The sequence below is a fragment of the Paramisgurnus dabryanus genome, chromosome 6 (genome assembly GCF_030506205.2).
Source record: "Paramisgurnus dabryanus chromosome 6, PD_genome_1.1, whole genome shotgun sequence".
NCBI lineage: Eukaryota > Metazoa > Chordata > Actinopteri > Cypriniformes > Cobitidae > Paramisgurnus > Paramisgurnus dabryanus.
In genome coordinates this window covers 25,878,915-25,894,139 of record NC_133342.1, presented here as the reverse complement: position 1 = coordinate 25,894,139, position 15,225 = coordinate 25,878,915, and the positions used below count along the sequence as shown (strand labels likewise).

Here is a 15,225-nt window from a genome sequence, read left to right as displayed (position 1 = left end):
TGCATGAGTTTGCAGAGCAGACAGACAAATATTTTGGTTGGGACTAATACGCAACTGCATGCACTTGGTGGTCACTGACTATACACAGAGATATAAGTATGACATATCATGAAAAAGGAAAGTAAAACTCACTGTACATTTATATTAAAACTTTACCCTGATACACTTTTTATATAGCCTTTCTATGCTTTGTTAGTTTTGTATTTGCCAAAAACAAATTATTAATGGTTAAATGTTTCTTTAGGCCTACATACTACCTTTTAGTTGCAATTACCATTAAAATCCTAAAATTGGTCTTCAGTATCAGACAGATCTTCTATTTGTGTTACTTCAGAATGATGCAAGTGACAAACTACAGCATGAGCACTAATGCACTTTCTTCTCAACCTATAAATTCTTAAACGATCATATAATTTACGTTATCATATCATCTATACACAATAAGTGTTAAACAGATGAAATCCCATGCAACAAATGTGTAGACAGTAAATCCATAAAACAGAAGGCTCAACTTAAACCGTTTACTTGATGAAATGAGACTGATGAGCGTTCATCGTGTGAGAGCGACAGGTATGCGCACAGGACACTCACCTGGAGTTCGAACTGTTCCAGTACACCGCATGTCTATCGGAGATGATCCTGTCATCCGACCATACGGACACCCAACACAATACCGTGAAAAGCACCACGGGCAACTCCATTTGAGTTATTGTTACTCTTCTTCACCTCAAAACGAATATTCACAATCGTTTATTTCAGACGAAACTTTCCAAATAACTGGATGATCGAGTGAAATCTACCTGCGAAATGTGCAACATTATAAAACCGCACGTAATCCAGACCGACTTTCTTTCCTTGAGACCGCAGGAGCAGCATCACTTTCTAAAGCTTACTTTATATACACTGAAGTTTTTTGGGAAAATCCATTGCAAAAAAATTATTATGCTGGAAAGGGGTCCTCCTATGTGGTCCACGGTAGAGTCAGTGAGAGCTGACTGGATTTCCTATGGCAGCATCAGACACCCGTCCATCATCTGAATGCCTGATGCGCGTGTCGAGACTCCCACAGTGATGCTTGTCGTTACAACGCAGCAACTTCCAGATAACGTTACCTCAGAAGCCCATGTGGTCTGCAACACGCATGAAACACATCCACATCTATTACACGCGCATTTTAGTTCCATAGTAGACCATCTTATCTGTTAGTTATCTGGTAGATGTAGCAGGAATCGTGTTGTTTCTAGCTCGCTACAGTGGAGAGGAACAAGCGCCACGCGCACATCGACTCGACTCCTCTCTGTCCTAAAGGAACAAAGGCAGTTTTGTCACATACTGCCCTGCACATCTCCGTCTTTTGTTACTGTTTGTCAGTTTTATATCTGAATGTTTATTTTAGAAATTAATCTAGTATAGTGCAAAGTGCAGTTTAATTCACGTACTTCTTTATAATTGATTGGATCGTCTAATTCTGATGCGTGTCGGACAGTTATAACGAGCGCGCGTTGTATCTTCAAAAAGGGGCGGGGCTTAGGGATGCGCCCGCTTCAAACTCACAAGATCCCTCATGCGGTGTAAAACTGCTCTCCTGAGCTTTTCATCCATGTGTCGTATTTATTTTACCAGTTATTTATAGTCGTTTTCATTTCAAGTGCCTCAACAGGTTGAATAGACATTCTTCTTATTATATTCGCCATTTACTGAAACGTCAAGCAGCAAATAGCGTGCGAGGCAAACGTTGTTTTGAAAACTTAAATGACTGCTCTAGCGTGGGGCTATCAGATAACTTTCTCAATCATATGGCCTGTCGCATCTTTAAAGGAGCCGTTTTATCGGAGCTCTGTCACCCTTTGCTTGATCCAATAATTCAACGCTCTCAGCCGTGAAATGTCTATTTTATGAATGCACCAAAAATACTTTCGAGTCTTAATAAAGTGCGCCACCTGCTGTATGACAAGCCACATCTTACTTATAGTAAGAGATATACGTCAACAGCATAATATTTAAACTACTGCTGCTTAAAGGGGAAGATATTTTGACAATTTAAATAATCAAAAATGATGAAATTTCCCTTTTTCTGTATCCACTGCATCAGGGTTCCCCAAATCTTGAGGACCAGAGCACTGCAGAGTTTAGCTCCAACCCTGATCAAACACCTTAGCAAGCTCATCAAGGTCTTCATGATCACTAGAAAAATCACAGGTGGGTAATTTGACCTAAACTCTGTAGGGATCTGGCTTTCCAGGGTAAGATTTGGGAAACCCTGCAATACATTATTTTGAACATTTGCTTATACAAACACAAGTTCCTTTGAATACCACAAAGGAACCAATGCTTTTTATTATGCACCAGTCCAAATCTGAGTTTCATCTAGTGCAGTGGTTCTCAAACTGGGGGCCCTGAGATGGGTTTAATAACATTTTATAAAATACATTTATCATAAATTCAGTATATTTAAACCTCAGAAAAAAAATCTAACCAACAGCACTAAATTGTATAATTTACAAAAAAGTTTGACAACCCCTGATCTAATGTACTGATTTACAACGATTTTAAATAGCAACATAGTAATGCATTTCAAAACAGAAAAATCTAGATAGTGAAAAAGAAGTTATGAGAATTGACTCATGAGAAGTCTAAGTTTAATACAGAAAGATTGTTAACTAGATGTGGAACGGAAAATGTCAAGATAATCTCAGAAATTTTAAGACAAAAAGGTGAAAGTCAGAAACAAAGATTTATTGAAGATAGAAACATATGAGTAAAAAAAGTAAGATCAAAAGGGAATTTATACTATAAAGTGGGCAATTACATGTTGAGACACATCGTGTTGTAATCTCTTTAATATGGTGTAATAAAAAAGGAAGGCTTTACAGAGAGCCCAACGTCTGTTATTACTTATCAAAATATACATGAGACAGAACGGATGTAGATTTTCAATTACTTGTACAAAAAAACCTATATACAATAGCCGTCACCTACTCAACATTTCCTTAACATACAGGAAAAACTAAATATAATAGAAGCCACATCTCTAATTAAGACTTTTGTTTGGTTCTGTTCCTAACAACAGAAATAATCATTTATTATTCATTTAAGCCATAACGGTCATATTATCTTTTAAGGTGTTCTGTAAACAAAATGGTAATATACACATAAGCCCTATAAACTTTGTTTAACTCCTGCCCACTGGATCAAAGCAGCTGGTCAAGAAAACCGAATATTGCCGCCCAGAAAACTGGCAAAACAGAAAAGATGCTTTGGTCCATCATGCCCCACTCAAAACAAACTCAACACCTGTCAGGAATGCCAATGTTCTGCTTGAATACAAAAAGGCTCAAAGAAAAGGAAAGAACACGTTTTCTTCTATACAAGTACAAGCTGGAAGGTATAAAGGAATGTCATACCACAAACAAAACAAATGCATTGTAAAGACCATGGCCTTAACATTGATTGACAACCCCCACTTTAAATACAAAAGTGCCAAAACAGTCAAAAGTCGTGTCACAGGCGTCGCGGTTCAGGCAAACATCAGCTTTTGGAAAAATTGTAATTAACTCAAATTACACGTTAAAAGGCGACTAATAGCGCAATGACAAACATGAAAATGTTAAAAAATTAATTTGATAGTTTTTTCCCACATGCACCATGACAAAGTATGATGCAAAAATCAAAGGCTACAAACTCTGTGTGTGATTTGGTTCCAAGCTGAGTCATAATTAACAAAACACCATAACCAGGAAGTCAATAGGAAGGAGTGGAAAAATAAGCAGACTCAAACTGAGAATAAGAGCACGGTAAGCCAATGCCCATATAGATACAGTATAGAAATATCCATGAATATAAAAAGGAATGAAACTTTAGCATACAGTAGTAAGGAGTAAAACCACATACATGGGTTAACTATATTAACAAGGGTATACTGTGATAATCAAGTACAAAACCAAAGCCTTTAAAGAACTCTGCTCGCTGCCTTTTGCTATGGGGAAAGCAGGAAGCAATATTTAAGTTTTAGGATACTGGCTCCAGTAACGGAGCCAAAAACATCAAAGACACCAAGAAGGTCATTGTGTAGATGGATACTTAAAGCACAATGTAAGGCACAGCTTGTTTGAAAGGCATAAAGAATGTAAGCTTACAAATATTAATTATAGGTTCAACAAAAGAAGAAAGGCTTTGTGTGTGCAACCTGAAAGTGTGCGGGTTTCCGCAGAGGCACAAGTGTAAACTACGCAGCATCTATGATCTCAAACTGATGTGTGCCTATAAGAAACTAAATTAGGTCTGTGTCACAAACCGTCTGTGAAAAGTACTATTAAAACCCAAAAATTGTTTTGGGTTGAAGTACTCTTCTGGTCTACTGGTTCAAAGTAGAATAGATATACGTGTGTGTGTGAATATTGATATAATAAAAGGAATGATTAAGTGTGTGTTGTGGAAAACAATCATCCACAGTGATATAAACTGTTGAAGGTCTAAAGTGACAGTCCTCCCCCCTTCTCTATAAAACAAAACAGCCTCCCAGTCCAACCAACTCTATCAGATGGTGGATTTGGAGAAAGACACTCTGAGATGATGGTTTTCTCCCAGGTCGTGATTGTGAAATTTGATCAGGGACTCAATTGCCTCCTCCACCGAGCCCAACTGGATGAGAGCCATCTTACGGTCTTTCCTAAAGAGATTAACAACATATTTGAGGCCTCCCATAATGGATTGCAACTACAACTGTAGGAATCATTTTCAAACACTTACTGGAAAAATTTGAAGGCCTTAACCACATCTCCTGAACTTAGAAACAACCCTCTGAGATCATCCTCCGTAACCGAAGGTCTGGACGGAAGAAATAAAGAAATGACACCTGCGTGAGACATTTGAAAAAAGATCCTCTTAACAGATTGAAGCAACGACACCGTACTCACGGGATGTTGGAGAGGTGCAGAGTAGAGGAAGGAGGAAAGATGTTGGAGTAGTTTTTGGAGCCTGGCTTTTTGAAGCGGTGCAGTGGAGAGTTGCTGTAGTCCTTGGTCAGCCCCTGATCCTCATGGCCTTCCCGTGGCAGCTGCACCGTGGTGTGTTTGGAAAGAGTCACCCGCAGAGCTTTCCCATACAGTTTCTGCCCATTCAAGTGGCTCATGGCTGAAAAAAAAATTAGCACACAATAGCAGGTTGGTGTTGTACAAGCACCAACTTCATACTGGCCTTTTTCTAAAAAACACTAAATGTGAACGCTACCTAACTGGGCTTGTGTCCCATCAGACATCTGCACCAATGCATTCTCTTTCTTGTTGAAGAGGATCTTCACCCTCATGACATCACCATACACACCTACCAAAAAAAATATCACCAGCCACATGAAGACAAGGTCATGGCATGACAGCATAATTCATTTTTAAATCAAACACTATAATAAAATTACTTCAATGTCTAGATAATTCAGTTTAGTGGAACAAATTTAAAGGCATGCATATTTAGATCTCGCTCTACTAGGTCTTGCTTGTACATTCATTTACTTGTTAATACTCAAGATTATGTTGCTTTTGGAAATCTGGTTTCATAGAAATAGCTGTGGTACTGGAATTGATTGGAAAAACATGCAAGGAATTAAACATACGGTTTCTACTGAAAGCAGCATTTAAAAGATGGCTCCCTTTAGGGGGTATGACATTTTTAATTAAGCAAAAAGCTGCAACATTCAGGTTGTATAGTCAACCATTTAATACTCTCAAATTGGGCTGAAAAGTCTTAACAGAAAACATCAGGATTAGTCAAATGTATTAACTGACAGGGCCACAGTCGGAAATGTTTTGTTAATTATTGCTACTGCCAAATTAAACTAACAAACCCCAAACAGTGCAGCTGAATGCCTTTTCTTCAAAACCCCCCACGTACATAAACACATTTTAGATGAAGTTAAAATATGAAAGAACAAAAAAGGTAATAAAAGAAGATGCCAATGATAACATACCGAAAAGAATAAAGAGGCATTGGGGCGTTACGCTCTTAAGACAGCAGAGGAAGGCAGCGTAGGGAGGAAGGGACAGGAAAAGATCGGAGGCAGGACAGTGGAGGTTGAACATGTCCACAGCGAGGCAGTTCCACAGGAATGGCGAAAAACGGTGGTAGGATCATGAAGGTGGGTGATATTGTTCATGATGAAAAGGTGGGTAAAGGGCAGAGGGAGAGGTGGATATCCGACAATGTAGTGGTGGAAGGGATTGTTGTGTGGTTGTACATTGAAAAAGGGCATCAAATATTGGGGTAAATATGGAACCGTGTTTGTTGGGTGGGCATGGGAGTAAACAAAATAAAAGTGGTGCAGTCAGTCGGCAAAAGATTCCAGGTCAAGGCATTAAAATAATAAATGGGGAAAGGGGAATTGGGGAGGGAGAGAAACAAGAAAAAGGAAGTAAAAAACAAGGTCAGTATACACAAAGAAATGTAGTGTTCCAGTCAGCAGAACTTGCTAAATTAAAATGCCTTCACTATAGGAACACTAAAGGAAAAAAGAGAGAAGATTAACAATGAAATACAGAAAAGGTAGAGACAATATATTCTCACAGCTCTAAAGAAATACTAGAAATGAAATGTTTTAGATGGTTTTAGACAAGAGTCATCAAATAATAAATAAAAAATACAAATAAAAAGCTGACATGCATGTTTGTACAACACTGTCAAATGATTTATGTGCAAAGCACAACAGTACATCTGGGCCTCGACAGTAATAAATGCCCGTCAAAGTTTCTCAAATATAGCACATTATCTAAACTGCCTGTAGCTAAGCAAATTTAAAGTTGGCAGCTGATTAATTACTTTACGTCAGGATGCCATGTAATAGTAGTCGCTTTTAAAAGACCCCATAAAAATCAATAATCAGAAGTTTTAAATTGCAAATTTTTTAATTACTAATGTTCTATGAAAACTGACCAAAATATTGACTTGACTTTCCCTACAGAATGAACTTACCCTTTAATACCACCCGTCACCAATTAGAAATGTAACACCTATTGGCAATTTAAACTATTTTTGATATCGCTCACCCAAAAAAAACTGTCAACCAATCGATTTTATGGAGCATATATCTGGAAACTATAATAAAGGTAAGTTCACACAAATCCAAACCTCTTAGGTTTCATAAGCTAACAAGAAATCAGTAAAGTAAATATATACAACTCCGAGCACTAACCTCAGGGTTAAGGTTGCTGATCAGCAGAACGCTATGACCTCCAGCAGTAAGACCACCGAGACTCAGACGACCAGCAGCTGCTGCTGCAGCCGCGGAGGCTCCGGGGATGCCGAGCGCTGCGAGAGCCCCCGCATGCATGCCAGGCAGAGACAGACCTGTGAGAAGAACAGCCATCAGTACACAGAACTGATGATTTGCAATCCACAGAGGCCATTATGAGCGATGCGGACTGACCTGCCTGCTGAAACGCAAATGTTGGTGGGAAACCATGAGCCCCAGAATAGGGTGATGCGGAGATTAAACCAGGAGCACCTGACAGAGAAACACAATTAGTTCCTGACTTGACACATGCAGTGTGAACATCATTAAAGTAACCAATGAAAGTATTACTTAAGGCAGCGGCCATAGTCTGTTGGTCAAGAGATGGCTGGCTGTCTCCTGTAGGAAGGTCAGGGCGAGTGTAGTCTCTGCTCTTGTCATTGTTGTACTTTACATTAAGGCTGGTGAGCTTGGAGAAACTGACGCGAAGGGTACAGCAGGCATTGTAGATGTTCTGTCCATCTAAAGACTGTGGATGGTTAAATCAAAAAATGAGTTGTGAAGGTATTTAGCAGCCTATTAATCCATTAAAATGATCTACTGCGTCACTCACCAGCTTTGCATGCTGAGCTGTCATTCCATCGGCGTACTGGATAAGTGCTTGAAACTGGTTGTTTTTGGTAAAGGTTATAATCTTCAAAACCGTTCCAAACTTGGAGAAAATCTATGGCAAGACAGAAAACATAAGGGGTGGCATCCCTGACAGTGGCTACAAAAATATTTTCTTGTTTGAATGTCAGTAAGCACCTGATGAAGGACATCAAGAGTAACCGGGTAAAAGAGGTTTTCAACAATGACTCTTAGCACAGGACAATGGCTTCCAATGCTGGCTCCCTCAACACTGGCCAAAGACATGCCTCCTGTCTGAACTGCATTCACAGCCTGAAGTGCTGCTTGCGCTCTCTGAGGACAGGACACAAATATACATTATCATTTTTAACAACTAATTATACTGAAGAAGTTCCCTTTATTTAATGCACAAGGCAAAGGTTTCGTACTCACAACTTGATTGGGGGAATTGTCGGTCTTCAGCTCCTTGTGATTGGAATACTGCATGAAGATTGGATGATTCCGGATAACAGGGGTAACTGAGGAGTAGTAGCTGACCATGGTCTGGGCTGATTCCTCAGTGTTCATCTCAAGGAAGGCCTGTGAGGACACAAAACATAAGTGAAAAAGAAAAGAGAAGTTCCTCTTGGACAGCTGCATTTATGATATTTTTAAAGACACCATGGAGGTCTTTGTCCCCTGAAAGAGTCATCTTTAGTTTGTGTACTAGTTTCATAATAGGCATATTAAAAGAATTTTATTGAACCGAAGGGTGTTTTCACACATGTTGGTGCGCACCGTAGTGCGACCTCAGAGATTACATTGTATAATTTCGCAGTTAGTGCGATTTGTGTTCACATGCGTTGTTTTTACCACACTCGAAACGCCGCACCTTACACCATGTGAAAACTGTCAGTGCTGTCATTGGTCTCTGACAGCTCTGACCCCCATGACCACCCCCCTAATTACCATTACAACCATCCTGAATAGAGCAAAGCTAGCAAGATATGGAGATAAATGATGCACGTCTTTGCAAAGTTTCTTCGCTTTAATGCGAAACTGCGCAACTGTTCTTTTAAAGCCCTTCTCATGGAGCCATTTGCTAAAAATCTCATAAATGTCACTAGTTTTGTGTGTGGAGGACAGCTATGCATTTACAAAATCATCAGCTCAAACATCCAGGAGACAGCGAATCTCTGCAACAGACCAAGTTTGCCCTGTTTGTTGTTAACCCACAGTATAACACCCGGCTCATGTCACGACGAAAGGCCAGTGGTGGAGAACTTCCTGTATTTGGTTCGGCCCAAGGTCGAACCACCGATGGGTCACACAAGAGTTCAGCGACAGCAGCTCCACGAGCACCCGTTTAGAGCGGTCTCTGAGCGGCTGTCTAGTGTGTGGCTTGTGTGTTCACACTGACGCAAACGAACTATACTCGGGCCGAAAGCTCATTTGGGTCACCCCAAACAGTGTCAGTGTGAAAACACCCTTAAAATGGAACTGCTCAATAAGGATCAGGAATGCAAGACAATGATCTTACCTGGTTCTTGCCTTTTAACATCAAAAGGTTGGTTACTTTGCCAAATGGAAGTCCCAAAGCGATGACTTCAGCTTCATTAATGTCGTTTGGAAGCTTGCGTACATGAATGACTCTTGAAGGAATGCCTGGGCTCCTGATGTCCCCTTTAAACTTTTTACTGTCATTACCATTTGCTAATAAAAAAATAAAATAAAAAATCAATAAGCACTCTCAATAGATTCCATTTTACCAAACCAAAACACTTTAAAACTCCTTTAAATATAAGTCCTTACCTGCTCCAGAGGTCATTATATAAGGCCCGTTTGGTATGCAGGAGGAAAAGAGTTCGTCAGATCCCCTCTGAAAGAAATAAGACACATGGTTCATGAAGCAAACGGTATATACCAGTTTTGGAATATACACCATCAGCCTTTAACCCATAAGCAACTATACACACATCGTTCAAAGGTTCAAATGTTGTAATGGCCAATATGCCTTTTATGGGATGACAATCAAAGAATCAAACACATGATCAAGATTACAATGTACCCAACCATTATTTGATAAACAAGAGAAAAATTAATAACATGCATATATCCTGTATAGACCGTTTCAGCAGTAACAACATAAACAAGCCGCTGTCGCGGTCCGCACGTAACTTCCGGTAAACTCCGCTAATAATAAATAACAACAAAGTTCTTTAAACATAGTTTATTTATATAACAAGCAAACAAAACACCACATAGATTACCTAGGAAACCAAAACATTTGTTATTTTCGACAAGGCATTTGTTCAAGAGTGTAGTGGCCGTTTGTCAACAAACAAAGAAAAATTAAACTTAAATCAAACCTTTAAACGACAACTTCTAGCACCCTGGGCAGTTGATGTACGCAGGTAAGAAATAAATCAAATTCAAACTGGATTCAGACTTGTGGCTGGTTTGTTTGTTCCCACTGAGCAGACAATACAAAGAGAGCAGTTTAGCAACTAGTCAGACCATTAAAAAACGAAACCGGAAGTAAGGTTCGGATCCAGACGTGTATCACGTGCGTCCGATGAAACAGTCTATAGCAGGGGTAGGCAAGGTGCTGATGTCGTGCGGATTTTAGCTCAAAACCTGATACAACCTTGCCTACCTGTAGTTTTCAGGTGACTCTTTAGACCTTGATTATTAGCTATTATAGGTGTGCTTGATTAGAGCTGAAGCTAAACTCACTCCAGGACCGACGTTACCTACCGCTACTGTATAGCTTAGTTGTAAAGCATTGCATTAGCAGCACAAAGTTCATGAGTTTGAACCCCACTGAAAAATGTATACCTTGTAATGCACTAAATCGCTTTGGATAGAAGTGCCAAATGCATATATGTACACAACCTTTGGAATTAAAAAGAAAAAATAAAATTACCTTAAGGCTATAACTATTCCTGGCCCAGGCCTCAGCGCGCAAGAGATCACTCTATGGTTTACAGCTGGTCAATTTTAGAACAAAGAAAAAGGGAAATGCAAACAAAGACCAGCTGTGTCCTGCCATTGCCTTAACACTAACACAAAGCCCCTCACTCAAGGCCAAGTTGGAGCTACTTGGCAGCTCAATGGAGAAATAGGCAAATCATTCAGCATCTCTCTCTTAATAAACCACTTCAACATGGTAAGGCTCTAAAGTAGTCACATGCCCCGTATAAGTCTTTACACTTTATTACCACACTGTGTGTTCTGTAACAGCTTAATAGTAAAGCAGTGTTACCAAATTTTTACAGACAAACCTCAAACTGATTTTGCCCAACGGTTAACTACGAACAGGGACACATTACCACACCCTGCTTACTATCTGCAGCTCTCTTTGGTCCTGCATTTGGATGCATTACACAAGCAAACCTCAAAAAGGCTCGAGCAGTGTACAGCGTGACCACGAAATATCTTGCAGAAGGGAAAATGTGAATGAATATGGTTCACAAAGCACTGTTTTTCCTGCACGAGAGCAGCCTGCCACATTCCTCCCAGCCAAATTCTGCAGGAGTCAGGTTTCAACATCACTTTCACAAAAAAGTTGTGACAGGCAAGCATTCTCCGGCTGAACCATCTATTGTTTTGAGAGAGACACCCACCCAACTCCAGCATTTCCTTCCTCTATTTTTAAACTCTGGGCATTGTAGCTTGACTGCTTGCACAAGTCAGAATAAAAAGCTGAGAACGAAGACTCCCACATATGTCTCTAGGAGCTGAAGACTTGCAGGTACCAACATGTTTATGTTCATTGACACGGTGCAAGGCTCCTGGGTGAGAGCACTGTCTGTGTTAAATAATAGGTCAGGAAGACAGGAATGCAACCACAGCATTCCTGCCACAGTAATTAGAGGACTGCAAGTCTACTTTCCTCCCGACATGCGTCAAAAGACACCAGGGGTAAATCTCATCAGCATCCTCTATGCACGGTTACACAAACAAATAGAAAAACGACTACATTGTGACCACAACCCTTGATTGAACCCTAAGAGTTAGGGTTAGGGTTATTTAACCAACACGTGAGACTAGGGGTGGCACGGTCCATGAAAAAAATCCGAACCGTTCGGTTCGCTTGTCTCGGTTCGGAGCGCGTGTGTACCGCACGGTTCAACGGTTCATGGCATGCGCAATGTAGTCTCATACCCTGTATGTGACCTCAGATAGCGTGTTTCCCTTTCGCGCGAAAGAAGAGGTGACTCGTTTGGAGTATAAGTACTGCAGGTTATATTACGTGTAGAAATGGCAAGTGGGAGAGAAAAGGAAGTCTGCCCGCAGTTGGAGGATGCGCCAGCGTCGTATAAGTTTGGTGTGTGGAAACATATTTTTATTTCATGTTACTTATGATGACAGCGGAAATAAAACAACAGATTGAACTGCAGTCTATGGGTTGAATATTCTCCAACAGCCACAGGAGATCGCCTTCTCTCCGACCATTTATCTGAGGTACTGAACACAATGTTTTACGTCTTTTCATATTCAGCGCTATTTTTAGCCTTTCATTGATAAAATTAAAGCGGCTGATTTCCGCGTAGTTTCATTTTGCTAGCGTGTGAAAGTTGCGCGATCTTATTTCAGAAATTGCCCCTCAAAGTAATCAGGACAGAAGTGGTCAAAAGTGGACAAAAGAGACGGATTTAAATATTACAGGTGCAAAGGTTATGTTTCTCTCTCGTCCACATAAACTCTCAATATTAAAGCAGCCTCTCAGTGATAAATCTAAGAGCTACACTGAAGTTGGCATTTTAATAAATGCAAGTTATCTTTGTGTGCTAAAAATGCACATAAAGTTTATGTAGATGGCAATACACATTCTCTTTTTTGCCAATTAAATGAAAAGCATGTTGAAATCATCAATGTCTTCTCTCTTGCTCTATCAAAATCTCATCTGGCTTTCCTCAGAGATGGTCCAATGTGCTTAAAGTCAAATTCAGTTTGTGCATGATTACATGATATAACTTTTTTAATGATGTATCCTAAATTATAGATAATTAATACATTAATAAGATAATACATTTCTGGCGTGTGAAAAATTTAAAGAAAAAATAACAACAAGAACCGTACTGAACCGTGAACCGTGACACGAACCGAACCGAGGGTTTTGTGAACCGTGCCACCCCTACGTGAGACAAAGAGAGGCTAAACCGACCAGGGTATAACATCATTTAACTTTCTTACATTAACGTCCATTTCGTTTACAACAGTGATTGTTTAAACAGCAGATGCCCTTTGACCAGAATAATTACCTTTATCTGAGCTATTATTACCCCCAAAAAGAAAAAAGGAAACCAATGCTTCAGGAAAGGGCAGCCTGAAAAACCTGATGTAACGAAAGTAATATTGTTGCGTGCCAAAGGTGCTACACAAAGGTAATGAAAAGGTAGGTAAATAAAATTTGACATACCTTTGTGCCAACGGTTATATCATGGACACTGCTAAAAGTGGTGGGGGAAAAAACAGGAAACACAATACATTAGTTTAGATGTCACACTGTGTGACTAATAAACAGCAAGCAGCAACAAATTAAAAGACCAAAGAGGGGTAAAGGGGACACATAATTAAATTGCTTCAATACTTTAATCACACACACACACAAAAACTGGCAATAACCCAACTTTGGCCAAGTGGTAACTATACACAGTTGTAAAAGAGTCAATGCACCTTCTCCTAAGTGGAAACCAGATACATGAAGCATGCAGTATAACAAATCAGGCCTGTTAAACCAATAATTCCTGCTACTAGTATTGGGCCTTGAATCAAAGCCCAATGAGAAATGCTTGAAATTTCTCTTGAAAATACAACTGCGTGTCACGAAGTTCAATTTAGGTAGCATGTGTGTGCAACAAGTCCACATTTATATACAGGAATATATCAGATTTTACATAAACAGGGGAGAAATATAAAAGGAGACGAACAACTTACTCGATTTCAGTGACGTAACTCGATCCCAGAGGATACAAATCAGTCTCTAAGCGGCTGCAAAAAAATAAGGAAATTATTAATAAAGTTAACTTTAATATTCCACACGTATGTAACACGCCTTTTAAACTATGAAACACCGATCAAAGCATCATACCTTACAGGTAACAAAACGTCTGTTTCCTAAAACATTTAGATAAGACGTTAAATAATCAAACCTTTACATTACAGTACGTTAGACAGATAGTCCAGTTCTTAACGCCGAGTCAACATCTTCACCGCGTGATTTTTGCGAAACAGTTACTGTAAACCGGACCCTTGTAAATTAGCAAAGTTTACTTAATAAATAATATTTAACCTACACCGACTAAACACGCGAATAAAACTCGTTAAAAGTTGACCTGGCATTCGTTTAGCAGGCTAGCAGGTAATTAGCTAGCCACCCAACAACAATGCGGAAATTGAGACACGTTGGTTGCCAAATAGTGACTGTTTCTATACGTTATTAGGATTGTTGGATATTTTCCGCTTGAGTGTGAAGTTAACAAACAACCGAAGCTCAAGTTCGCTTGTACTTCACGATTGTGTTTCAACCAGATTACTTGCAACAGGTTGTTTGTCAGTTTAGTCCAACTTTTGGACTCAGTATGGCTCTTCCGGCACGGGAGACATTAAGAGCCGTGTGAGAGACGTGTCAAAAATCACCATTTCCACTTTGCTTCAAGTCTTTTAACACACTTTAAACACGCATGTAATGTCAAGTCGCCATCACGAACATAACATCCTACGAAAAACGTTTTATGGGTTATCATACAGGGAATGAATGTGTTTTCAACTTACCCGTCCATGGCACTAAACAAAACTACAGGTTGTCGTAGACGGGAGGTAGACCTGCTAGAATTTCTTATATCCTTACAAAATGGCGGAGGGGGGACTGGCGCTTTCTGATTAGTCAATCAATCCTGGAACGCCGAGTGTGGGCGGGACCTTAAATGTTCTTGAGCACCGGGATTGGACAAAAAGCTTGTCAATCTTGAAAGGCGGTCGAAAAAAGTTTGTGAAAAGTTTTCCCTGTCGTCGCTATGAGAAATGAGTCGAAACAAAACTGTGGCTGAACCTTGGGCTGAACCCACCACTGGCCATAAAAAGGACAAAGTATAACTAAGAAATCGTTACAGTATTGCTTACCTTATTAAAAGCAATAAGTGAAATTGCATAAAATAAATGTATCATATGTAAAACATTAACAAGAACAAGGAGTTTATATCGTTTTATATATGAATCTGTCATTTCTATGGAGACTATTGATATGACAATTACATCCTTGCCATCTTTTTATATCACTTATTTCTGGGTTGGACACATTAAGACAGTAGGCAGGGATGGATTGTGGACTGGGCCAATGGGGCTAGGGCCAGGAGGGGGTTTTACGTTATTTATGTTACTTTAACTTATTA

General features: G+C 39.7%; 2 protein-coding genes across 4 annotated transcripts in view; both read right to left on the bottom strand.

The window, feature by feature from the left end:
• The window catches only part of efna2a (ephrin-A2a), a 103,258-nt gene extending 101,762 nt beyond the window's left edge, over positions 1-1,496 (bottom strand). For both annotated transcript variants that reach the window (XM_065276358.1, XM_065276359.2), the window contains exon 1: positions 592-1,496. In XM_065276358.1, coding sequence (XP_065132430.1) covers positions 592-701 — 110 coding nt within the window. In that variant the 5' untranslated portion in view covers positions 702-1,496. The remainder of the gene's footprint in view (positions 1-591) is intronic.
• Positions 1,497-2,715: 1,219 nt separating this feature from the next.
• On the bottom strand, positions 2,716-14,703 carry ptbp1a (polypyrimidine tract binding protein 1a). 2 transcript variants are annotated; one of them, XM_065276356.2, is made up of 16 exons: positions 14,609-14,703; positions 13,772-13,825; positions 13,254-13,284; positions 9,641-9,707; positions 9,369-9,541; positions 8,282-8,428; positions 8,027-8,182; positions 7,833-7,943; positions 7,571-7,748; positions 7,415-7,492; positions 7,181-7,335; positions 5,963-5,996; positions 5,230-5,322; positions 4,917-5,133; positions 4,750-4,827; positions 2,716-4,669 (listed from the first exon to the last, which is right to left on the bottom strand). In XM_065276356.2, the coding sequence occupies exons 1-16, from the start codon at positions 14,614-14,616 to the stop codon at positions 4,537-4,539; spliced, it is 1,713 nt and encodes a 570-aa protein (XP_065132428.1). In that variant the 5' UTR covers positions 14,617-14,703; the 3' UTR covers positions 2,716-4,536. The 2 variants fall into 2 exon arrangements, with proteins under 2 accessions (XP_065132428.1, XP_065132429.1); XM_065276357.2 differs by having other exon boundaries at positions 13,254-13,281; positions 14,609-14,658.
• Between the last annotated feature and the right edge of the window lie 522 nt (positions 14,704-15,225).